The 26,122-nt window shown below is 48.4% G+C and overlaps 1 protein-coding gene across 1 annotated transcript in view; it reads left to right on the forward strand.

Moving 5' to 3' along the window:
* TRPM2 (transient receptor potential cation channel subfamily M member 2) overlaps window positions 1-26,122 on the forward strand; it is a 276,857-nt gene that overhangs the window by 131,613 nt on the left and 119,122 nt on the right. Inside the window, exons 14-17 of the mRNA XM_078656292.1 lie at window positions 11,894-12,023; window positions 15,588-15,733; window positions 16,733-16,845; window positions 25,526-25,763. Of these exons, the coding sequence (XP_078512418.1) occupies window positions 11,894-12,023; window positions 15,588-15,733; window positions 16,733-16,845; window positions 25,526-25,763 (627 nt within the window). The remainder of the gene's footprint in view (window positions 1-11,893; window positions 12,024-15,587; window positions 15,734-16,732; window positions 16,846-25,525; window positions 25,764-26,122) is intronic.

A 26,122-nucleotide genomic window follows, 5' to 3' on the forward strand; every position in this document is an offset into this window, starting at 1 on the left:
GCGGCTCATCAGCCCGGGGGATTTCATGGCCACTCTCAATCTCGAGGATGCGTACTTCCATGTCTCGATTCACCCAGCACACAGAAGGTTTCTACGATTCACAGTAGCCAAGAGTCACTTTCAATTCAGGGTTTTACCCTTTGGTCTTCGCTCAGCCCCAAGGATTTTCACAAAGGTGCTGGCACCTGTAGCGGCATTCCTATGAAGAAACCATTTTCAAGTCTTCCCCTACCTGGACGACTGGTTGCTGAAGGCCCCGTCCAGGGACGCAGCGCGGGACGCTGTTCGGGCCTGTACAAACTTGTTTCAAAATCTGGGCCTCACTTTAAACAATGAAAAGTCCTCCCTAGTGCCAGCCAGAAAAGCGCGTTTCTTTGGAGCCATCCTGGATTCAAAGCTCTCGAAAGCCTTTCCGACCCTGGAAAGGAGGGAGAAACTACAAACCTTGGCTCGGGACTTACAAGAAAGAATGTGTCTTTCAGTACGCCGCTACAAATCTCTGCTGGGGGTAATTTCATCTTGTATTCCCCTGATTCCTCACTGCAGACTGAGGATGCGTCCTCTGCAGGAGCAACTAGACAACCAATGGAAACAGGTTCACGGATCGTTCGAGGACAAGGTGACCGTCACTCCAATGATGAAGGAAGCTGCCTTATGGTTGACAGATCAAGACAACTTGTCCCAAGGTCTATCCTTCGTAAACAACCCGTCTCCTCAAGTAGTAACAACGGACGTGTCATTGGAGGGTTGGGGAGCAGTGATGCAAGACCTACATGTCAGCGGCCATTGGTCACCTCAGGAGAAACGGCTCCACATCAACCTCTTGGAGCTAAGGGCAATAAGACTGGCGATGCAAGCCTTTCTTCCCCGCTTAGGAGGTTCGCAAGTGCTTATCAGGACGGACAACACCACGACCATGCACTACGTGAACAAGGAAGGAGGAACCAGATCTCGACCGTTGTCGCAGGAAGCTCAACAGATCTGGGAATGGGCAATACTTCACGGAATATCGCTAAAGGCGGAACACTTGCCAGGAGTTCTAAACGAGAATGCCGACAGACTGAGCAGGTCATCCTCAGTCAGCCACGAGTGGGAGTTGAACCAGTGAGTTCTGGAAGAGGTCTTCAGCCAGTGGGGCAGACTGGAGGTGGATCTCTTTGCCACACCGACCAACAAGAAATGCTGGTCTTACGCAAGCAGATTTCACCACCGAGGGTCATTGGGGAATGTGCTTTCGATAGCCTGGTCAAAGACATTTGTCTACGCCTTTCCCCCCATCCCTCTGATCCCGCGGCTCATCAGGAAGATCAAAGTGGAGCCGTGCAGGAGGATCTTGATAGCCCCTGCTTGGCCGAGACAATTCTGGTACAGGGAACTTCATCTGTTGTCGTTAGTTCCTCCTCTTCCTTTGAGGACTATACCAGATCTCCTCACAATGTCCGAAGGACAGATTTGGCACCCAGATCCACAGTCATTACACCTGACAGCATGGCTCCTGAGCAGCGAGAGTTTATGAATCTCCCCATCTCAAGCGAAATTAAGGAGGTCCTCTCCCAGGCAAGGGCTCCTTCAACGAACAGAACAAGATTTTTTTTTGTTGAAAATTTGTTTTTATTGTTGCCATCTCATAGTAAGCAGTAACGAATATTCACTTTTCCAACGCAGCGTCAACATTCAGCTGCATTCAATCAGTATAGCAACTTTTCAAATTTTCATTTTCTCCCCAACTCTGAACATACTACTTAGAAAGGGTCAAGATAAACGATCCGTATCCTAAGTCAAATACAGCATCAGCGTGATTAGAACCTTCACATACATTATTCATATTCTACGCCACTAGCAATTCTGCCTACGTGTTCAGTACCTAGGTCCCGGGCAACCCCAAACCTTCAATGCCCACCCCTGAATACCTTATATCACTCCACTTCATCCTCCTCCTCAGAGCTATCTCCATTCTCATCCTCAGGTAACGGCTCACAGATATCCCCTCTATATGAGTTCCATGGCGTCCATATTTTGTTCCACTTGCGCGGATTGAGTCTCTGTTTGTAAACCTCCCTCTCCGTTAACATAAGCATATCCATGTTCCTACACCACTGCGACAACGTCGGAGTAGTCGGCGCTCCCCAGTTCTGTGCAATATCGCGCTTCGCCAGCATCATACCAATGACCACCCAACGCTTTCCATGCGGTGACAGGTCTGTCGGGCCCCACACATGCAGTATGCATATCCGAGGATCAGGTGTGAAAGAGGTTTTTAGTGTCTGGCTGATCGTACGCGCTACGCGTCTCCAGTAGGTTTGCAAATTGGGACAGTCCCACAAAGTATGAAACAGCGTACCCTCCTCCCCACAATTCCGTAGGCAATATGGGTGTTCTGCCCTGTGTATTTTGTGTAGTGTTGTGCGGGTGTAGTAAACTCTATGCAATATTTTAAATTGGACCAGTCGAAATCGTGTGGAGATGCCTGCCTCCCTGGGTGACGCCAATGCCGCGTTCCATTCCGTTTCATCCAAGTCCCCAATCTCCTCCACCCACTTTTCTCTCAGGTGCACCAGCGGATCTGGTAAGTTGTTCAACAGTTTACGGTAGGTGAGGGATGTAGCACTAGTCTCCATATAGTCCGTAAGCAGCCGGTCTTCCAACGGAGCCGACTCCGGCACCGTCGCCCCTATTTCTAACACAGACATGAGTGCGTGTCTAATTTGTATATATCTGTACGTTTCAGTCACTCCCAGGTCATACTGCTCCCTCAGGGTGTCAAAGGAGAGTACTTCGCCTCTCGACCATAGATCGGCAACTGTGGATATCCCGATGGTATCCCATCGATCAAATCCCTTACTGTTGCGCAAATTACCGAAGGCTCTGGAGTCCCATAGTGGCGTGAGTTTGGTAATCATCCCCTCCCAACCAAGCCGCCTCTGCGCCCTATGCCATATAGTCACTGTGTGCTTGGTAGGTCCTTCCAGCTTCCCTACCAAACCCTTGTTGTAGAGCGGGGCCAGAAGGGTAGACGTGCCCAATTGCCTTATATCTGCCACATAGGCCGGGTCATCGTGGGTACCATGAATCCATTGGTTGATCACCTTAAGGTGCGCTGCCCAGTAATACAATTCAAGGCTCGGGAGTGCTATCCCCCCGCTGTACCAATCTCTAATTAATTTCAGTTGTGCTACCCTAGCCGGCCTGCCACTCCAAAGCAAGGTGGTCAGTTGTGCCGACACTTGGCGGAAGAACAACAACGGAACCACAGTCGGTGTATTCTCCAGAACATATAGGAAGCGAGGTAGTGCCAGCATTTTAAAGAGTGCCGCTCTACCCAGCAATGTCAGGGGGAGGGCCTTCCAGTGGCGCACATCTGCCCTCAATCTGTTCATCAGGGGCACAAGGTTCAGCTCCAAAAATGTCTCAGATTCCTTTGTGATTTGAATTCCCAGGTATCTGAAGGTATGTGTTTCCACGACCAACTGGCAGCCATTAGGCAGTACGGGGGGGTCACCCCGAATCATGAACAGTACGGACTTGGACCAGTTTAGTTTGTAACCCGACGCTGCACCATGTGTCTCACAGAGGGCCAGCAGGACCGAAATACCAGTGTCGAGGTCCATGAGGTAGATGAGCATGTCATCTTCATACAGGGAAACCCTGTCCTCCCAGCCATCACCCCATTGTATGCCCCATAGCAACTGGGTGGATCGGAGAATTGTGGCCAGGGGTTCCAACACCAACGCAAATAGTAGCGGCGAGAGCGGGCATCCCTGTCTTGTGCCCCTCGCCAATGGGAATTCCCTCGAGATACAACCATTGGCCGTCACCCTCGCCACGGGCTCGGTGTATAACATCCTGACCCATGAGATGAAGCTGGTGCCAATACCCATGTGTTCCAGGACTGCAAAAAGATAGCGCCACTCCACCATATCAAACGCCATTCTGGCGTCCAAAGATAGCACCGCTGCTGGCTCCTTCAATCGTGGGGCGCGTGCCAGCACTCCGTGCAACCTTCTCAAATTCAGCGCCGTGCTCCGGTGTGGCATAAAGCCCGACTGATCCGGATGAATTAGGTTTTGTAGGTGAGGTAGTAATCTAGTGGCCAGTAGTTTCGCCAGAATTTTATTTTCGGCGTTTAGGAGCGATATAGGGCAGTACCAGCCGCATTCTTCAGGTGGTTTGCCAGGCTTCGGTATCGCCACTATGGTGGCCATGCGTTGGTCAGGGGGTAAGATCCCCTGCTCCCGGCTTTCCTTGTACATTTCGAGCAGGGGAGTGGAGAGCGACTCAGACATGATTTTGTACCATTCAATCGGCACTCCGTTAGGGCCCACTGCTTTCCCAGGGCGCAGCGCCGCTATGGCTATTTGTATTTCCTCGGACGTCAGGTCCGAATCAAGTTCGTCCCTAGCGTCCGGGAGGAGAGTACGGGTCGGCACCCCTAGGAGCGATCCCTCCACCATCTCCCGTGTGACTTCATTTTCAGGGAAGTAAACTGACTCAAAGTGGTCTGCGAGGAGTTCCACTATCCGATCCGGCCTGGTCTGCAGCACCCCTCCCGAGTCTTTTAGCCGCAGTATGGCCCTTTGTCCTCCATGTTTCTTCTCTAGCCAGGCCAAGAGTTTACCTGCCTTGTCTCCTATGTCATAGACCCTATTTGCTGTCGCCGCCATCCCGCCCACCACTTTGCGCCGTAGATGATCGGCGTGTCTCTGCTGACACAGCCGGAGCGTGTGACGTGTATCCTCACTCGGGTTACTCTCATGTTCCCGAGTCGCACTGGCGAGTTGTTCCTCTAGGTCTAATAACTCCCGGCTTTGCGTGCGTTTATGTTGTGCGATAACCGAGATCGCCTGCCCGCGAAGAACCGTTTTATAGGCTTCCCAGAAGGTTACATGTGAAGTCACCGATCCCTCATTATCAGTGATGTAAGATCTCGTGCCCGCTTTTAAAGCCTTGGTTATTACAGGTTCTTTAAGAAAACCCGGGTAAATAGGATAGATGCGTCTGTGGGTTCCCACCTGGCTGGACAGAGTCAGAGTCAGCGGGGAGTGGTCCGAAACCCCTCGTGGTTTGATGTTAGTGTCAGTGATATTGAGAAGGCCCCCTCCCAATGTGAGGAAGTAGTCTATCCTTGACAGGCTATCGTGAACTGCCGAATAATATGTGTATTGCTGGTCTTCCGGGTGAAACTGTCTCCATATGTCCACTAAACCCTGCGCCTCCATGAAGTCTAACAATTTGGAAGGCCCTGGTGTACGTGTGCGCACGGGGTAGCGGTCTTGGGAACTGTGTGCCACTGCATTGAAATCACCCCCCACTACGAGATCCCCTTCCGGGAGGTTTAACAAAAAGTTCCCCAGGTCTGGGAGAGCTATGGTGTGTAGTGCCGGCGGAATGTATACCGAGACCACATTAAGCGGCCTCCCTTCCCATTGCCCATGGATCGCCGCAAAGCGTCCCTGTGTGTCGACGCCAACTGAGTGTAATATAAACCTGGACGAGCGGTGCATTAATATCCCAGTACCCCGGGACCCCTTAGTAAACTCAGAGTGAACAACCATACTGTAGCCTTTCCTATGCATGGCCCGAATGGCCGTTCCAGTCAGATGAGTTTCTTGCAATTGGACCAAGGCTGGGTTTAACCTCCTTATGCTCTGTAAGACCAATCCCCGCTTTATTTTATCCCCCAGGCCCCTAACATTCCAAGACATTAGGCTCAATGGTGATGCCCGCCCCATGCTAGTGTCCTCCCCCATCGTAGCAGAATAAGCGGTAAGTCAGCCGACATCCGCCACGCATGAAACAGCTTGTGAAGTGAACCTGCAATCCGCGCTGTAGCACCACTACTCTACGCATTCGCATTATACGGTGCAGTTTCCGACCCTGTGTAGTACTTAAAAACCAGAAGCCCATCCTACCCCCAACTCCCCCCCTCCCTGCCCCCCTGCTCAACGGACTCAGAACTGCCCGCCCCCCCAACTCAGCAGAGTGCTTGATCCCAACCCAAAACATAGTACTTGCTCGCTGGGGTGAAGGACTCTCCGGTATCGGCGGCCCCCATCTCCGGCCGCGGAGGCCCTCAGCCCAGTGTCCAAGGCGGCATTGCCGGTCAACATTGCAGTCAGTTCAGCCATATAACAACTGCGAATCACTGTTCCTCATCAGCACCCTCTTCTTGAAGATCAGACAATGGGGAGAGTGCCTCCGCTCCCTCCCCTGCGGATTGTGAGCTCTGTCGGGATCCTGTAGTACGGTGCTTGTTCTGCCTGTTAGAGCGACGCGGGGGGTCCACCTGTCTCCAACCCTCCAGCCATTCCTGCGCCATCTCCGGGGAATCAAAAAACCATGTCTTATTGTCTGCCACAATCCGAAGTTTGGCCGGAAAAAGCATTGAGTATGAAATTTCCCGAGCTCTCAACTCCTTCTTCACCTCGAAAAAGGTTCTTCTCCTCCGTGCGACCTCAGCTGTGTAGTCCGGAAAGAAGGCCAAGGTAGAGTTCTGGATCTTAAGAGGGGGCGAAAGTCTCGCTGCCTGCAGGATGGCATCACGATCCCTGAAATTAAAGAGTCTTGCTATGATCGGTCTGGGGTTCATGCCCGTTTTCCGGCGCCCTCCAGGGACCCTGTGTGCCCTTTCCACCGTGAAGAAGGCCGAGAGTCCTTTAGGCTGTATCTTTTGCTTAATTAAATCCTCCACGTACAGGTCCATTGCTCTCGTGTCTTCCGACTCCGGCACACCTATTATACGAATGTTGTTCCGTCTTGAGCGCCCTTCCTGATCATCGAGCTTTTCACGCAGTACCTTATTTTCCTTCAAGACGCGTTCCATACCAATCTGCAGCTCTGACACATCTTCCACCAAGGACTTGGTCACCACTTCCATATTGCTCACTTTCTCCGACATCTTATGGAAGTCCGCTCTGATCAGCGTTATTTCGGCCGAGATTGACCCAACTGTGGTTTGTACTAGCGTGAGTGCCCGCATGACATCGTCAAGGGTCGCCTTCTTGCCCCCCGCGGCTTCTGTAGCTTTGCTTTGCTGCGATTTGGCGTCTGGGGGAGATGAAACGGGCTTCTCATACGCAAACCGATCAAGGCGTGATTGCGATGCTCCAGTCTTTGGTCCCCTGCCGGCCATCTCAACAGTGGTGTCCGCCCAACGTGGACGCAGTCGGCGTCACGGTCCTCTGATTCAGTGCGTCCGGAGGTGGGCACCCACACCTGATGCCGTCCGTCCCACCACTCTCTCCTGGCGGTCACGGGGCGTCAAACAAGGACCCACCCTGTCTCCGTGGGTATACTCCAACCCACCTAGGGCCCGGCGGCACCACGCTGTACAGGGCCCTCACAACAGTGTACAGTGGGAGCAGGGGAATGAAGCTGTTCGTCTCCGCCGTGGGGCGGGCGTGTCAATAGACTCCCTGGACAATGCGGAGGCACTCCCAACTCAATGCCGCATGTACCGCCACTGCCCTGTGTCCCTCGGAGCACTTGACTGGCACCCCCGTTAAATCTTAGGGCCTGTGGTAATCGTATAGAAACGGCCCGCGGCCGAGGAGCCAGGTCCGTGAGAGTGACCTCCAGCCCACCGAAGCAGGTTTGAATGGGTCCCGGTGTCCGCCCGGATGTATGGCGGTTTTGTGTGCCCCAATGCAGCGGAAGGCCTCCGGCGGTCTATCATGCGCCGCTCGGTGGTGACAAGGCACCTCAGTCCCAGCTCTGCCTTGTGAGTGTGAGGCCGGGCTGTTGCGGTCGAGGCAGGGCCGTCTGCGCGACCCCAAGATGGCGGCCCCTCGTCCGGAGTCTCCGCTCCGCTTTCTTCCGTCCGACCCAGCAGGCTATCAGGATCGATCCCCTCCTCACCTCCTTATCACGGCTGGGCGTCTGGGCGCACGTTCCGTGCTAGTAAAGGCCGGCGGTGCTGCAAGGTGTAGAGGGTTCTTCTCCGCCTCCGCCCGTCCCAGGCGAGCCTTTCCTGTCCTCCTCCGCCCGGGGCGATGCACTTCCTGTCCGCCCCTCAGTTCAGCACACTCCCAGGTCCGGACTCCGAGCACAGGCCCATACAGGTGCCGGCTGAAACTTGCGGTCTTGACAACGGATCGAGGTCCCGGTCGGCTAGGATGCTGCCGCTTGGTCCTGGGCTTCGTCGCCTTCCCGCTTGGGAAATATTTACGACGGATAAATGCTCGGATATTCTAGGAGGCCGCTTCAATCACGGAGCTCTCCTCCTAAGCTGCCGCCATCGCCGGCTGCTGGCCACGCCCCCCAGAACAAGATTTTGTATCTGGTGTAGGAGAGAAAAAATTGACCCCTTTGCTTCCAAGCCTCATCAGCTCCTAACTTATCTGCTGTCCCTGGCTAAATCAGGACTAGCCCATTCGTCAATTAAAGTTCATTTGGCGGCCATTTCGAGATACAGAAGGTCTGGTCCGGACCTTCCTTGTGGTCTTCCAGAATTGTCAAACAATTTCTTAAGGGCTTCTTCAGAGTCTATCCACCAGTGAGGCCGCCACCTCCTACTTGGCATCTAAATCTAGTCCTTTCTCAGCTCATGAAAGGCCCATTCGAACCAATTCATCGTTCTGACATAAAGTTCCTTTCATGGAAATTGGCTCTTCTCCTCGCTCTCACATCGGCTAGACGTGTTGGAGAGTTGCAGGCACTTACTATCCAGGAGCCTTTCCTACAATTTAAAAGAAACACTGTAATCTTGAGGACTAACCCTAGGTTCATGCCCAAGGTACCCTTGGACTTCCACTTGAATGAGCCGGTTATTCTGAAAGCGTTCTTTCCTCAACCGGCTACGCCAGCGAAAAGACAATACATTCTTTGGATGTACAACGGTGCTTAAAATTCTACTCAGATCGCACTAAGGAATTTCGGAAGTCCTCTCAATTGTTTGTTGCCTTTGGTGGTCCAAGCAAAAGCCTCCCGCTGTCCAAACAGGGAATATCAGGATGGATCATAAGTGCCATTTTGCATTGCCACACTGCGGCAGGGAAACCTCTGACTGGCAGGAGTCGTGCACATTCCACAAGATCAGTGGCATCTTCAACTGCCCTCTTTGCGGGGGTACAGATTAAAGACATTTGCAGAGCTGCTACCTGGAGCAGCATTCACACCTTTACTACGCATTACTTCTTGGAGTCCTTACAGCAAGAGGATGCGGTAGTGGGCCAGGCTGTCCTGAGGAACCTCTTCCAATAATTGGTGAGCTTCCCTTTCTATCCCACCTTCCATTGTTTACACATTTTGTATCTTTGTATCATGTTGGCTATTACAATGTATTTGTGACACAAAATGTGTTTTTTTATTGCTAACTGCTTGCTACTCTGATACAAAAGCATGGGAATCTATGAAAATTCCAATACTGGGGCAAGAAAACAAGTTATTGGTAACTTTCATAGATTCCCATGCGCCCTCCCCGAGGAAAGCTCAGCCTACAACAGATATGGTGACTGATACACAACGGCTACGAAAATCTGAGGCTCTGAGGTTCCTTCAGGAGGGTTCTAAGGGGTGAGGCACTTCTGATTGGCTGATGCCTATGTTTTGTCTCTTTTACAAAAAGGGGGTGATATGCTACAAAAGGGAATGAGGCCTAGGCCTTTTTCTTTCTCTTTTGTACCTACTGCTATGGTATTTTTGTGACCGAGACTCCCATTCCGACGACGGGGAATGATACAAAAGCATGGGAATCTATGAAAGTTACCAATACTGGGGAACCAAAGTTACAGGTAAGTAACTTGTTTTAATTTTAGATGAGTTGATTGTGGTTCTCTTAGTGTTCTTCACAAACAGTGGCTTGTCAGTAACCTTCTGCCGGATGAATATATTTTATGTAGATTGCAGCAAGGAACACTGATTCTAAGAGGAGCTACTCACAGCAGTGTGGCTGTAGTATGCCTACTGTGGGCAAAACTCTTCACAAGTTTCTAGAGAGCAGGAAATGAGTCAAGAATACATACAAAGTAACAAGGCCAGGGGGCGCCCCAATAATTGGACGCAAGTCTGGTAACACTGGAACGCCCACAGGGGAGGGCAATGTGCACCTCTAAGAATGAGGGATGAGGTTGTAAACAAGATCTAAGCACGTCTAAGCGGGGACTGTATATGTGGTCTGTAGTTGTAATGCCTTAAGTACCACCGGAACATTGACTATATTGCCAATGTATGTTTGATTTGAATTTCTCATATGTCATAACTTGAGTTCAATAAAAAGAATTATAAAAAAAACCACATACAAAGAATGGGATAGAGGGAATGCATGTTGCGCCTCGTATCCTAGGAGTGAGAAGGTTTCTCATCTATGACTGATGTTGTGCTCATCGATTTATGAGCCTTCATCCAATGAGGTGCTCATCGATATGGGAGGCTTCAACTGATGAGGAACACATCGATAAATTAATCTTCATTCAATGGGGTGCTCATTGATAAGTGAGACTTCAACCGATGAGCTGCTCATTGATAGGTGAGGTTATATCTGATGAGGTGCGCGTCGATAGGTGTGGCTTTATGTGATGAGGTGCTCATCGATATGGGAGGCTGCAACTGATGAGGCCCTCATCCATTGATGAATCTTCATCCAATGAGGTGCCCATTGATAGGTGAGGCTTCATCTGATGAGGTGCACATCGATAGGTGAGGCTTCATCTGATGAGGTGCACATCGATAGGTGAGGCTTCATCTGATGAGGTGCGCATCGATAGGTGAGGCTTCAACTAATGAGGTGCACATCGATAGGTGAGGCTTCATCTGATGAGGTGCACATCGATAGGTGAGGCTTCATCTGATGAGGTGCGCATCGATAGGTGAGGCTTCAACTGATGAGGCCCTCATCGACAGATGAATCTTCATCCAATGGGGTGCCCATTGATAGGTGAGGCTTCATCTGATGAGGTGCTCATCGATAAATGAAGCTTCATCTGATGATGTGTTTATCGATAAATAGAACTTCATCTGATGAGGTGCTCATCGATAGGTGAGGCCTCATCTTATGAGGTGCACATCAATAGGTGAGGTGTCATCTGATGAGATGCTCATTGATAGATGAGGCTTCATCTGATGAGGTGCTTAAGGGTAGGTGAGGCTTCGGTGAGGCTTCATCCAATGAGGTGCTCATTGATGATAAGGCTTCAACTCTTGTCTGAATGTTGTGAGCCTGGTGAACAGGGAGTACTCTTCCATGATCTGCGGGTTCAGTTTGAGAAGCCCTGAATTTTACTGTTCTCCTCTGTTACCACGCAAGAGGTACCTGTTTTGGTGACAAATGGGGTGTGTAGTATTGCGGATGGTGCTTTTCCTTCTCAAGATGGCTACATTTGTAACACAGGGTACTTCACTTAATAAATACAATACTAAGGATACTTTTTTGAGAAGGTATACAAATGAGTGAGAGAAGGCACTGTGGCAGGTGCAAGAGGAAATAGACCCACTAGAAACCGAAGAAGGCATGGATGCTAAGGAGGGGTGCAGGACCACTGAGACAGAAGATGGACATGAGTAACAGAGTTAATGGATTGCAGAAAGGGGGAATCTGGAGCAGAGACCCATCTTAGCAACACTCATTGGTAAACCAAGGACACAGAACTGGGTAAACTTGAAGGTCATTCACGCCTAAGGAGGTAGTGCAGTTCAAGAAATTGCAGTTGAATGTAGATCTCACTCAATAAAGAACTGAAGATCCTCTGGTATGTTTTCATTCAGGGTCAGAAAATAGACATTTGTGTTGAGGAGTGTTTATAAGAATGGGAAGGTGGACAGAACTGTAATTAGCTGGACATTATCCACTGCTCCAAGACCCTTCACAGTTCACTTGAGGAAGTGAATGGGAGAAGGGTGTACACTTGTCTGCTATAGTTCTGTCTGTCATTATACCTGCCAACTGTTTGTTGTGTTTCAGAACCCAGACTGCATTGTGGGGGCTTTGGCATGCAGCAAAATCCTGAAGGAACTCTCAAAGGAATCAGACGAGACGGACAACTCTGAGAACATGATGGCACTGGCAGTGCTCTACGAAGAGCGAGCTGTGGGTCAGATTTCGAAATATTCTCTTCTTTGTTCGTCTTTTATGTGGGCTGCATGGAGGTAATGATATCTTTTATTAAACCAGCAGCAGTAATACATAGGTCATGTAAACATACATGTAGACTTACATCACTGTGAATCTGTATCTCAGGAACTTTCCTTGGAGGTTCTGAAAACGTACTTCAGTAGAAGGTATTATCTCCTCCACAAAGTCCTTGCCCCTGGTTAGAATTTGGCGGGTGGGGACTCTTTCAGAAGCGTCACAGATACACCAACTTCCCTGTTACAAATGCAGTATAGCCTTTGCCACTTGTAAATCTGAGGTTGGGCCATTCCACTGCCGAACTCTAAAACAGGCTCCTTGTGTTCCAGACCGCAATGACATTCACACTTGCCCTCTTGTCTATTTTGGTGACAAACGCAAGTCCTGTTGACATCTAATAATACTTCTGCCATTTACAGGGGAGGTCCTTCCAATATCTTATTGCTATTGGTTGCTGGTCTGTCCTTTTCAGCCCTAGTGGTTGGCTCATGGGTGATGGTTAGTAATGGGCTGGATTGGTGTGAATCAAGACAGTGGAATGGAAAGTGTCTACAGTGACTTTTATTTTTCTCAACGTAGGATGTCATCATTCTACTTCCAAGTACAAACCTAGATCTGTATTAGCACATGGTATGGGACCCGGAGATTGGCGCAGACAAACAGAATGCTTGTATTGCAAGCACTAACTTATTTTGTTTTGTTTCATTCTATGTTCAGTAGAAGGAGTAAAGAATGAAACTAGAGTCTAGTTTAGTGAGAGTGGTTGTATGACCGAACCTCGCATGCATTTACCTCACATGCCTTTACAACGCAGTCACTTCCCCGACTGTGACATTAGCATACGTTATTTTACCATGCATACCATTACAACGACTTGCTTTAGGGGGCGCTGGACTTTTGAATAGTGTAAATTACTATTCCGGCTCCAGTCTCTGCAACAGTAGGGAAAGTGTTGGACTTAGAAATCTAACACCAGTCCAACAACGCGCCCCCTACAGCAAGTCATTGTAAGGTAATGTCGGGTAGTGACTGTGTTGTAAAGGCTGTTCGATGTTGAGACTGGGGAGTAAAGGATGTTTCCCGGTGAGAATAGGATGCCTGATGCTAAGTCTTATTGCCCACTTGCTGTCAGGCATTAACAAGTGATAATGGCTGTCCCTCTTATTATGAGCCTTTACCTTCTGCTTCAATGCATAAATAAAGGACAGGCAATTAACCGGGTTTAAGGCTGGACAGCAAAGAGAAGTTAACCATTGTTAACTGTAAGGAAATAAGTAGTTTTTGTATGGTCACCCCAAAGTTATTTGTGATTGTTGCTGCTGGTGTTTGAGCTCTGTGCACTGAGTCCTGCTAACCAGGCCTCAGTGCCCTGACCATAAAATGTTTATATTGAACCTGTTGATACCAGTTTGGCATAGGTTATCTTACTTGTTATCCCCTAGTACTTGGTACCATGGATACCCACGTCATGTAAGTTAGAGGGGCACACCAGGGACTGCAGCACTGGTTGTACCACCCTGGACATGAGCAAGTGCAACACTTCTCCCAGTTCGCCATCATGGACTGGAAGAACAGTTTTCAAATGCTAGCCCAACTTTACCATTTAAAGCAATGGCCAAGTCAAGCCTCCATGTGAAATATGTGTAAGTCAACCATAAGTTAGGCCTACCAAGCCCAAAGGCAGGGAGCAACTTATTTCATGGACAAAAGCATGTAGTTTCCATGTTGTGGGAGTATACAAGTAAAACTGTTGTTTTTACTGTGGATGACTTGGTCGCCTCTTTGGTGAGTACACGCTGACACCTCAACTGTGCTAACTCTGGAATGATGAGGCCAAAGTTGGTAGACCAAGGTATTCTGGAGTCGAAATTAATGTAACGTGCTGAGTGCAATTTTCATAAAGTTGCCACTTTAACTCTCCTGTGCCCCTGCACTACGTTTGTCCCTGAAACAGCTTTATTCCCACCTGGGTAGAAATGCCAATGACTCCCAGGAAAGGAGACAATCGAAGCCTGCGTAGAAGAGACATGTTTGTGTTCTCTGGCAGTAAGCCACATAGGTGTTGGGCCAAAGGACAAGCTTTAAAGCTGAAGCAGCCTTTGAAGACCAAATGGGGATCACATGGGAGAGGAGCTGCTCTATTGTTAAGGTAGAAAGGCTGGCACTAGGGAAGGATAGAGGATACCAGTTGCCAAACCTGTTTTTAAGGCCCGCTGTCCCCTTGGTAACCACACATTCTGGGTTGGGCTAAGGAGCTCCACACACACACCTGCCATATCGAAAGTTGGCAGAAATGCATTTTGGGATAGCCAGATGCCACACTTTGCAGGAAGTGGTCATGGGGAGGGGGAAACAAGTACCCCTTTGGCTACGTCCACCCTGAGGGCATTTTCTTGACATAAAAGGACACCCGGCCACCCTGAAAGCAGATCTCATACAGACTGGAAGAAGGAATGCACTGCTACACCGTGGAACAGGCTAAGAGAGGCTGCTCTGGCATGGACTACACCTGGTGACCCTGGTGGCCAACAAAGGAGAGGGACTGTACCTGCTATGTTCTCCTCGTGGAGAAGTCACCTCCGGAACTCAGCAGAAGCAAGAGACTACAAGGTTCAGTTAGCTGACCTCCTGTTCGCAGCACAAGGCCACAACAGCTGTAGAAATGTGCTGTGGTGATAAGATAGCCTAAATCTTCAACTGCTACTTCTCTTCTCTGTACAGCAGCTGAGACGAGTACCTGATGCTCAAAGGTGCACCAATGTTTGCTGAACGCGGGAGAGCCATAGAAGTGCAGCTTCATCACCCAGAAGGTGAGTTACTGTGCAAGGAAGAATTCTGTTGTGACCACGATACCAGATGACTGATAGCCCAGTGGTGACTGAACTTCTACCAGGACAAAGAGGACTTTGAGAGACGTCGACTGCTGTGGTTAGGGCCACTTCACCAAGCCTGTGGACCAAGAAGTAGTCAGGAAGACGCCCATCAATGGCATCGCATCTACAGCATCCTTGAGCATCTTCAGAATCATGTATCCCTTGCATCAGGACCACTCCATAGGAACCTGCAATAAAAGGATAAAAGTGCCTGGAACTCACTGACGACTGATTCTATTTTCAGGGCAACTGTTTCTGTGGACCTTGCCAGTCCTCCTGACAGACTCCCCGCCAGATTTGGTCACCCAAAGTAACTCTGAGTAACCCATTGACACTTGCCCAATGTTTTCCTTGACAACGTTTTTGAGTGTCAACTTTGATGAATTTGCAAATGCCAGTTCGTGGTTAAGAAAAGAAGAGCACATTTACTGTACTTTGTAAAGTCTATAGCTCTTGAAGCACTCTAGTGGATCTTTTTCATTGTGGTGTCTTAAAATACATAAAATACATACATTTTCCGATATCAGGGAGGTTCTCGGTGGGCCCTGGTGATTATGAAGGGTTCCTGTGGTTATGCCGGGTCTAGTAGTGTTGTTTACATGTATTTGCATGAAATATTATGGACCCTTGTTTGTCCACTATGCTTCTCCTAGGAGTATTCTCAGAGTGCTTTCGGAAAAACGAAGCCCGGGCCGAGGAGCTCCTGACAAGGGTGTCACCAGCCTGGGGTAAAACCAATTGTTTACAACTGGCACGGGAGGCAGAAGCCATGAGCTTCATGTCACAAAGTGGAGTGCAGGTCAGTGGCTTTATGGTATTTGTTTCCTTTCTTTTCCCTAGTGTTTGTCACTCTACCACACAGGTTGCATTATTTACATGCCTGTTTCTGGTTGTCTACAGCCTTGTAAATGATGCAGCTGTTTTTGAAGGTGATTTGGGCTGGCAAGGGGAGCTAGTAGAGGGGTGATATGATCATAGTTCTCAAATATTAGCCAGAAATGGTTTACTAACTGTAAATAACTCAATAACCCAATGTTTTTTTTAATGAAGTTCGAAGTGTGATTGAGAGGTGTGGACAGTCACCAACAAAGCCTACTGTTAAAGGGGTGCATGCTAACTTTTACCTGTTTCTTGTCTAGATGTTCTGGTCTGAGCCTCTTTTGACTCCAAACTACTCTTCCCTCACCCCCTGTTTGTGCTGTGCTATCATACATGCCAATAGACCCCTTTCAAGCTGGAGACTCATGATTTTTGTAGACAAAAATGGGTTTATTTGAGCTGTCTCCCACCTGATCTTGCATCTGTTTCAATAGAAGTCAATGGGGGAAAAACATTCCCTCTATTTTATTTTTCTCAGATGTTGGCATGCATGTGTCCTTTGCTCTCCCACCCACACCTCATCCTATAACGCATGTGTAATAGAAGCCCTGTTCTGCCATATTGAGTTTGGGCACCTGCTTCTGGTAGCCTTTTAAAAACAGGCCTGCGACATATGTACATAGTTTTTGAATACTTACTTCATTAGAAGTGACCAGCACCTCCTAGAAGAGCACAGATATTATTTATACTTTAGTTTGCATCTCAAACCTCAAACTCCCTTTCCTACAACCACTCTTGGTGGCATGTGTGCAGACCTGGTGTTGAGGTAGTCTGGAGCCACCAGTAGGTTCCATTAAGTAGAGATGATTCTCCTGAGGCCCAGATTAGAGTACATCTAACAGCCTTCTGCCCATGACATAGAGTGACGTGCGGCGTGGAAAGACTCTGACCTTTGTTGTTTGATGCTTTTCTCCTTCAGATGCTTTTGACCAAAATATGGTGGGGAAAGCTGTCAGTGGACAATGGTCTTGTCTCACTCCTTATGTGCATGCTGCTATTTCCTCTGATCTACACTGGACTTGTTACTTTCAGGTGAGAAATTCACTTCTGATGTAGAGAGAGGCTGCAGTGAGAGTAGTGTGGAGGAGCACCAGCTGAACTTTTTCAAAGGTTTAACAACTAGGGCTGTTGAAAAGTTAGGATAGACATTTAACATGTTCTGAATGTTTCTATTGCTAGTCATGTATCATACTGTAGGCAACAGGGGTTCCTGATGCAAGTTTTCAAATATGCATTCAGCAATTGCCCAGCCGTTGAGAAATACATATCAATGCCAGTGTGACTAGGAAGTGATTCACAGTCTTTATTAAATTGTCACTTAGCTGTTAAGAAACACTGATTTGTCCTCGCTGCCGCCATAAAAGCCTACTTCCTGTGTAATTTGCGGGACAACTTTTTGCTGGTCTTCTATGGTGGCTCTTTGGAGACCCATATTCGCCAAAGGCATATAATAGACCCCTTCAGGTTGAGCCTATAATAATATAGTAACTGGGACATAACAGCGGAAGGAACTCAAAATATGTTTATTTCAAGAAACTGCAGAGATCCTTCAGAAAACCAGCAAGGCATTGGATCCTCAATTCCGCGAGAGATGCAGATCTCAGAGGAGTCATTATTGACATCTCCGGTCATAAAACTACACTCTAGATCCACTTCACAAAGGGACTTGCGACTCATAAAGTCCGCACTTGGGCGGAGGAATCTCCTTACTGAGCGCTGCAGTGCGGAGATTCCAGCCTACGTGCAGAGATTCCATCCGAGTGCGCAGACTCCGCACTCGTGACGTTACAAGTTGTAAGTCCCTTTGTGAATCAGGTGCTCAGTACTGTGGACTGTAGTTGGTTATAGTGACAAACCAATGATAAAAGTTATATGCCTGATTGTTTATGATAAAACATAAGCGGAAGGCATTCTTGTGAAAAGCATATGTTTTTGTGTCTATTGATTGTGAAAAGCATATGTTAAAGCCAATAGGCATATATGAGTGGAATGTCATTATACTGATTTAATAACTACACCTAGGTTTTTTGTTACATGGATCCTCATAAATTACTCAGTATTCAAGAGAGTTTGTGTTGGATACCTGAAGGCCCCCACGATCCCAGCCAACTCTCACCTCCTTCGGGGGCCAGCATTGCTTTTTACCCCCAGGGAGTTGCTAACATGCAGCTCCCTGGTGGTTAAAAGAAAAGTGTAATCTCTTTGAACAAGCAAGAGCAAAGTGCTCTCGCTTGTTCAAAGCGAGTACACTGTTCGCAATGGCAGGGCAGGAGCAGTGCTCCCACCCTGCCATAGCGAACTGCAATGTCCTAGGGGTGGGCACCCCGGGACATTGCTGGAGCCGGCCCTGGGGGGTAGTGGTCCCCAGGGCCATGAAGGCCCCTAGAGGGGTGCCATGTGGCCACCCCCGCCCTGCATGTTTTAAGTCCCGGGGAGGTGGCGGTCCCGGGGCCGGGGGTCCGCAACGGACATCCTCCCTTAATTTATGTTTGCCACGGTGAGGTGGTGGCCCCCTGGGCAGTGTGCGGAAGGGTAGTAGCCCCACCCACATTTCTTTATTCAAATAAAGCCCTAGGGAGGTGGCGGTCCCTGGGCTTGGGGAAAAAAAATCACCATAGTGCTCGCGAATCCCTCTATAAATAAAACAAAATGCTTAGTTTGGCCCTCGGGGTCCTTATGGGACCCCTTGAGCAGGCCTAGGGGTTCAGGGTGTTTCTACCCAACCCATTTTCTTCATTATTAATCTTTTTTCTTGTGACTCGGTTCAACCAAGTCACAAGATGGCTGCCAACACCTGGTTTGAAGTTTTGACAGCCAATCAGAAGTCAGCTCGTGATCGGGAGGCTTTGCGGATCCACCGTGGTCACCAGATATGATTTTTTTAATATATAATTTTCTCAGGAACTACTGAACATTTTTACACCATGTAAAGTGAAGAGTGCACTCTGGACCAAGAGCTACCTATCTGCCAAATTTGGTGTAATCCTGTTCAGCAGTTCGGCCTGTAGCTGTTCCAAACTTTTCTTATGTAAATGAAAATGGACAAGACATGTTTTGGGCCCCCCTTTTTTCTCGCCCCCCGCTTAACGAATCACCGCAAAACTTTTAAGGCAGGAGCTGACCGGGGCAGGGCATGAGTTTTGAAAATTTTGCGAAGATTCGTCAAACAGCGGCACAGATATTGGCAAAAGAAAAAATGCTTTTTCATTAGAAACAAGGTCCTAACTATAACTACCTACTGGTGCATGCCAGCGGCTAATATAAATGTAAAAAGCGTTTCTTGTTTTCCCAACAACTTTGGAGCCGGTTGACAAATCTTCACAAAAATTTCAAAACTAATGGGGCGCTCCGGTCATCTCTTGTGTTGAAAGTTTCAGGGTGATTCGTCACGCAGGAGGCCGAGAAAAAAAGGGGGTCCCAAAACTCGTTTTCCCCATGTTATTTTCAATAGAAAACTTTAGACAAAGCTACAGCCCGAACTACTAAAGGGAAATACACCAAATTTGGCAAAATGGTAGCCAGTGGTTCAGAAAGAGTCCTTTTTGTTAAATGGTGTAAATCCTTTAAGTAGTTGCTGAGAAATCAGAAAAAGAAAAAGTTTAGATATCTAGGGCAGTGGTGGATTCGCGAACCCTCCCGACCACGAGATTCACTGTGATTGGCTGCCAACACTCCAAACCAGGAAGTGTAGGCAGCCATCTTGTGACTAGGAAGAACTGAGTCACAATAAAACAGTAGAAAAAACGTTAAAAAACAAGAAAAGGGGTCAGGGTAGAAACACCCTGACCCCCTAGGCCCGCTCAGGGCCAAAATAAAGCATTTAAAATATATATTTTGGGCAGAAATCGCAATGGCATTGCGAATCCCGCCGAAATTATATTAACAAATGAAGCGCGGGCTTCCGCGCTTCATTTAAATGAGACCCCCGGGTGGGCCAGGTCCCGGGGGCATTGCACAAATCATAATTTATAATTGCGGGGGCCCGCGGGGCCCGCAAGGCACCCGCTTCCCGAGGACCCCCACTCTACACCTCTGTGTGCCACTCCCCTGTATGCCTCTACTGTACACACTCCATTCAGCTCTATGCCACTCTACTTGGCTCCACTGTACGCCACTCCATTCCACTTATGTCACTCCACAGACCATGGTCCTTCCCCACCACTAGTACTTCCGACTTGCCAGCATTAAGTTGGAGTCAGTTGGCGGTCATCCACTCGGCGACTGTCGCTAGGTCGCCTTGAAACTTAAGGGCGTCCTGCTCGATGTTATTGGAGAGTGCCACCACTAACTGAGTATCATCGGCATAGGAGACCATGGTCAGTCCTCTGCTCTTAGCTACAACGGCTAGAGGTTGCACGTAGAGATTAAATAGCAAAGGACTGAGAGAGGAGCCCTGTGGCGAACTGGGGGACTGTCACCACAAACGACCTCTCATGGAGGAAGGAGGCGAGCCACTCCAATGCCGGTCCGGTGACGCCGGCCTCCTCCAGACGGTGCAATAGAATGACATGGGACACTGTGTCAAACGCGGCCCTCAGATCCAACAGGATCAGCGCCGACGTTTGGCCGGCGTCCAGGGTGAACCAGAGATGTTCTGTCACAGCCAGGTGGGAAGATTCTGTGCTGTGACCTGGTCGGAAGCCATTCTGGGAGGGGTCTAGCAGGTAATTCCTGGTCAGGAAGTCCGACAGGAGGGAGTTGACATAGGCCTCAGTGATCTTTGCCGGCCAGGGAAGCAGAGAGATAGGGCGATAGTTCTCTGGCTTGGCCGGGTCGAGAGCAGGTTTTTTTTTAACAAGGGTACCAACATGGCCTGTTTCCATGCCCTGGGCACAGTGGCTGTAGCAAGTGACCAGTTTATCACTTGACCCATGGAGGGTAGAATGGTAGAGAACATTTTCCTAAATTGGTCAGGTCTGAGCGGGTCTAAAGGGGAACCAGACTTGACTTTGTTGCACAGTGTTTGCAGCGGCGGGGATAGGCGGAAAGTTATCCAAGATGTTAACATTATGAGAACCCCGGGCCGCATGTATGTTGCTATGGGTCAAAGGGAAGGACCTGTAGATGATATCCACCTTTCTAACAAAGAAGGTGACCAGGTCCTCACACTGCTCATTGGACTTGATGGTTGCTAGGTTTGAAGGCTAGACAGTAGTGAGAAGACGCTTTTTGCGGGGTTAACATTTTCACGGATTTGTTTGGCGAAAAAAGTTGCACGGGCCAATTGAATGGCCCTGTGGTATTTCTTAATCGCCATCCAGTAGATGACCTTTGCGGCGGGATCGAAATCCTGTCTCCATACGCGCTCCAACTTTTCACAGTTTTTGCGGGTCTCTGCCAACTCATCTTTGTACCATGGTCTGGTTTTGGATTTGCGATTGGAGGACCATTTCTCTGGAATTAATCCATCTAACTGCTGTCTAATCCAATCGGAGAACACCCTAGAAGCTTCATTGGTATCTACTGGAAGACTGGGGCAGGTGGCCGTGAGGCAAGCGTCGAGTTGTTCCCAGTTCAATTTGTGCCATGGGCGTTTGAGCGAGGTCGACCGATCCTCACTCTGTGAAGGGGATAAACTCTGGAGTGACATGGGGACAACGTGTGGCTCAATGGTTAGAGCAGGCAGACCTTGATGCAGAGCTCTGGCCAGGGACCAGGGTTCGATTCCCGCCTCGGCGGGTCTCCGGCTCATTAATTCCCCTGACTGGATATTCTCCCCTCAGTACCTGTTCTGATCATGGGTCCCACGCTGCAACGCTGGGCAATAGCTTGCTTAGTCTCCACAACGGCCCCAAAAGCGCTGGGATGCCTGGCTGCACCTGGGGGGTGCCCAGGAGTGGACATTTCCCAGGAAAGCCAGGAAGGGTTCCTAAGCGGTATACAGACAGCGCCGGGACACCTCCGGTGGAGGTAGCTGTGCGCTTTAGAAATTCCGACATTTACATTATAATGATCTGACCATCCCATGGGGATGGGCTTGTACACTGTCAGTGAGGGTATGGTCGTGAAGACTGGGTCCAAGAGGTAGCTGGTAATGTGCGTAGGACCTGATACCAGTTGCACAAGCTGGCAGGCCGCTAGGTCAGCTACAAAGTTAACCATGTCTGTGTCTTCATGATTATCCAAATGGAGATTCAAATCCCCGGTAACTGTAAAGTTTGCCAAGTTAACCACTAGTGCACTGACCGTCTCTGCAAGGGCAGTCCTGAAGTCTCTAGATGGAGAAAGGGCCGATATACAAGGAGACCTGACATCATGTAATTAGGGCTCAGGGAAATCTTCAAATGTGCGCATTCACAACCGGTTACAGGCTGTTTTACAAAGGTACAGGGGTAGCGAGATTTAAAAATAACCGCAATTCCCCCTCCTCTGGACTCTCTGTTCAAAGTAAGGATGCAGTAGCCTAAGTCAAGCGCAAGAACTGGCTCGGCTGTCATGGCACCCGAGAGCCATGTCTCTGTGAGGAAGAGGACACCGGGGCGGTGTCCTCTAGTAAGTCAAGGACATCCGCATGGTGTTTAGCTAAGGAGCGACAGTTCAAATTGAGAATGCTGATCTGCTTTCTAGGACACGAGTGCAGTACTAAAGCCGCACTGAGTGCAACAAAAAGGGCCCCCAATTATGTCCCTACAATACTGTTTGCAATTACTCACCGTGCTCCTGATTTTGAGAAGGTAATTACGGGCATAACAAAGCCTGTCTCTAGCGGGGGCAACAGGGTGTCTGGCGACGAACTGGCGCGGACGGGCGCAGACGGGCTTGCCTTTGGCGTGCCGCTGGCACGCCCGCTGCGCGAGTCCGCTGCGCTGCCCGGCACGGGCCCCTTTTCACTGGGCTGGTGCAAGGTTTTCAACACCTAGACAGTCTCCTCACTCAAAATGGCAGAGGAGCACGGCACACCGGAAGTGGGTCCCCGCCAGTTTTGACTCCCTCCACACAAAAAGTCCGCTAATGGCTGGTGGTGGACCGGGGAGGGACTGGTGTGTTTTAAGTCCCAAATACGGTGAGTACAAAAGAGCAGGCAGTGTAATGTGCAGTTGCGCAAGTTAAAAAGGCTAAGAATAGACGAAATAGGGGGGACAGGAAGGAGCGCACACACTGGTGAGCAAGTCTTTAAAAATCACTTCGGATCACACACATACACAAATAAAAGCCGCACAGCATCCTGCAACCGAGCTCTCCGTAGTCGCGTCAGTTACATTCTGCGAGCATGAATCCGGAATGCTTTCACGCCAGCCCCTTTTCACTGGACTGGTGCGAGGTTTTCAACAGCTAGACCGTATCCTCACCCAAAATGGTGTAGGAGAAGTGGGTCCCCACCAGTCTTGACTCCCTCCACACAAACAGCCCGCTGATGGCTGGTGGTGGACCGGGGAGAGACTGGTGAGTTTTAAGTCCCAAATACGGTGAGTACAAAAGAGCAGGCAGTGTAATGTGCAGTTGCGCAAGTTAATAAAAGTAGGCGAAATAGGGGGGACAGGAAGGAGCACACACACTGGTAAGTGAGGGCCAGATGTAGGAAGCCTAATTCCGGTCGGTAACAGCCGAAATTACCGAATTTCGGCCGTTACCGACCGGAATTAGGCTTTTCATATGTAGGTTGCTACACTTCAGATTCGGTAATTTACCGACTCAGTAGTTAAGAATTCGGTAAATTACCAATTCTTAAAAATACGGAATCGGTAAATTACCGAATCTGAAATGTAGGGAGAACTCAAATGAGTGCTTTTCCCATTTTAGGATTCGTTATTTACCACCAACTAGAAGTTGGTGGTAAATAATGAAAACCTTTGAAAAATATTTTTTTTTGCTTCTCCAACAGTGCCATGTTGCAGACATACATGCCCTTAGAGCATTTATGTCTGCAACATGTGCACCCATACACAGTTGAGGGGTGCAACAAGGTGTCAAAGTGACACCCTGCCACCCTTCAATGTTTTCCTCCTTTTACCGAATCGGTATTTACCGATTAGGTAATTGACATTCATTCCTATGGGCCTGGAGGCCCATAGGAATGAATGTCAATTACCGAATCGGTAAATACCGATTCGGTAATTACCGAATCTTAACGATTTGGTAATTTTTAACCAACATACCATTTTCCGAATTTAAAATACCGAATCGGTATGATTCGTTATTTTAGAGTCGGTAAAATGGAATTACCTACATCTGGCCCCAAGTCTTTAAAAACCACTCTCTTCTATGCCACTCCCCTCTACACCATGCCAGTAACTTTTAGCCATGCTGAACAGCAGCCACACTGCTGAACTACATTGCTAAAGACAATGGCAAGGCCAATAGCTCACATATATGCGGGATCCATGTCAGTGCTTTCACCTATGTACATCAAGTAGTGATCCAAGATTAGAAACTTGAAGGCAATTGTATTTACCAGTGACTGCAAGTGTTTGTGTGCAGTAGGGTCTCATTGCCTACTTCCATATCAAGAGATATATCAAAAGCTGCAATATGGACTCTCTTAATAAACCAGATTGGGTATATTTATTTCCCATATGAAAACAAGTACACACCATCAAATAGCAAAACGTTTACATGCAAATGTCTATTGAAGCCACACACACTTAGCTTTGTGAAGGACATTTGAGACAGTTGCTTCTGATTTGAGTGGACATCTAGTTACAGCATAAGGTCTTGCAGCTTTGTGAAGATTTCAAGCAGGCAGATCTAACTCCACTTGCATTCATTGGACCCAAGTATGACTTTAGGTGCTGTCGGTTGGCTCTGACTCCAGAGGGACACCTAGAAACATCTTGCTGCACTGCTGCCTTGCTAAAGACTCTTAAACAGTTATTTTGGCTTGAGGGGCTACTACCAACACATTGAGGTACTGTAGCATTTGCTTCTGACTTGAAAAGGACATCTGTAACGTCAAGGGACTGAGGTCTTGTTAAGGATTTGAAGCTAGTGCTGTTCTGACTCAAGAGGAACATTTAGTAAGCTCTAGCGATATTGCAACTATTTGAAATGCCAGAGCTATTGGCTTTGCCAATGTGATCACTGAGGAATATGCAGGTATGTTACAACGGAATGTTTATGAAATGTAGTCATTTATTTTCTTTACACAAATACATCTATTATTGAATCTAGAATTGTCAGCAATATATTATTGATACACAATGAATTAGGGCTTGATTTAGATCTTGGCAGATGGGTTACCCCATCATAACTGTGACGGATATCTCGTCCCCCAAAATCAAGGTCTCATTATATCCTACGGGATTTATATTTCGGTGGACATGTTTTCCATCACTGTTGTGAAAGAGTAACCCATCTACCGAGATCTAAATCAGGCCCTTTGTCTTGGTCAGTTCATAATTCTATAACACCTTAAACTGTTTCCTTTATATTAACACCTTGGCTACGGCTGGAATTCCGCGGCGGTGCTGAACATTCCGAGCACGGGTGTGGTCATGATGGCTCCCGGACGTCATGAGCACACGCCCACCGTGACTCATGACGACCGGGAGCCGTCATGAACACTGAAGGGGTTAAGGTAATGTTCTGTAGGGGCATTGTTGTTTTTATTTATATATATAATTACCCAGGCTTGCTTCAAATGTTTTAGCTAACCCTGTTTTTCTCAGTAAGGGCTTACTAGGGTGCCCTCTGCTCATTATCTGCCAAAAAGCTACTAATAGCGAGGGGCAAGTATGAAAACATGACTTTGTTTACCTTTTGAATATAAATGCAGGACACAGAATCCGTCTTCTGGTGGGTCTAAGAAACCACGCCCCCTCAGCTGCATGGCGCGTCTCGTCGGCTTCTTCACAGCCCCAGTGGTGGTTTTCTATTGGAATGTGGTCTCCTACATCGGCTTCCTCTGGCTCTTCTCCCACGTTCTTATGATTGACTTTCAGACCTCGCCATCCTGGAGAGAATACCTGCTCTACGGCTGGATCTTCTCTGTCCTCTGTGAGGAACTGCGGCAGGTAAGGAACTCATGGCCCTTCACATTCTGTCTTCCTGCTGGGTGGAAGTGAGTAACACATTCAAAGAACTTGCTCCTGTTACTGAAAGGGGTCTTGGTGATAAGACATTACCTCAAAATACTCCTATAGCGCTAGAAGCATCATACCAGAGCAGGTCTTTATCAAAGTCAACCATCAATTAGCTAACATGCAATCTCACCTATGTCCCAAAGTACTACACCTTCTTGAATCTTTTTTAATTGGTTTTCTTGGTAGGTTTATACATTTTTTCCAAACATCAGTACTGATTTACCTGTGCTGGTAGTCAGATGACAATGCACCCAATTTAAGGAGATGGAGGCCATGTTTGAGATTAATGT

This window comes from Lissotriton helveticus, chromosome 8, assembly GCF_964261635.1.
Source record: "Lissotriton helveticus chromosome 8, aLisHel1.1, whole genome shotgun sequence".
In the NCBI taxonomy this organism is placed as follows: Eukaryota; Metazoa; Chordata; class Amphibia; order Caudata; family Salamandridae; genus Lissotriton; species Lissotriton helveticus.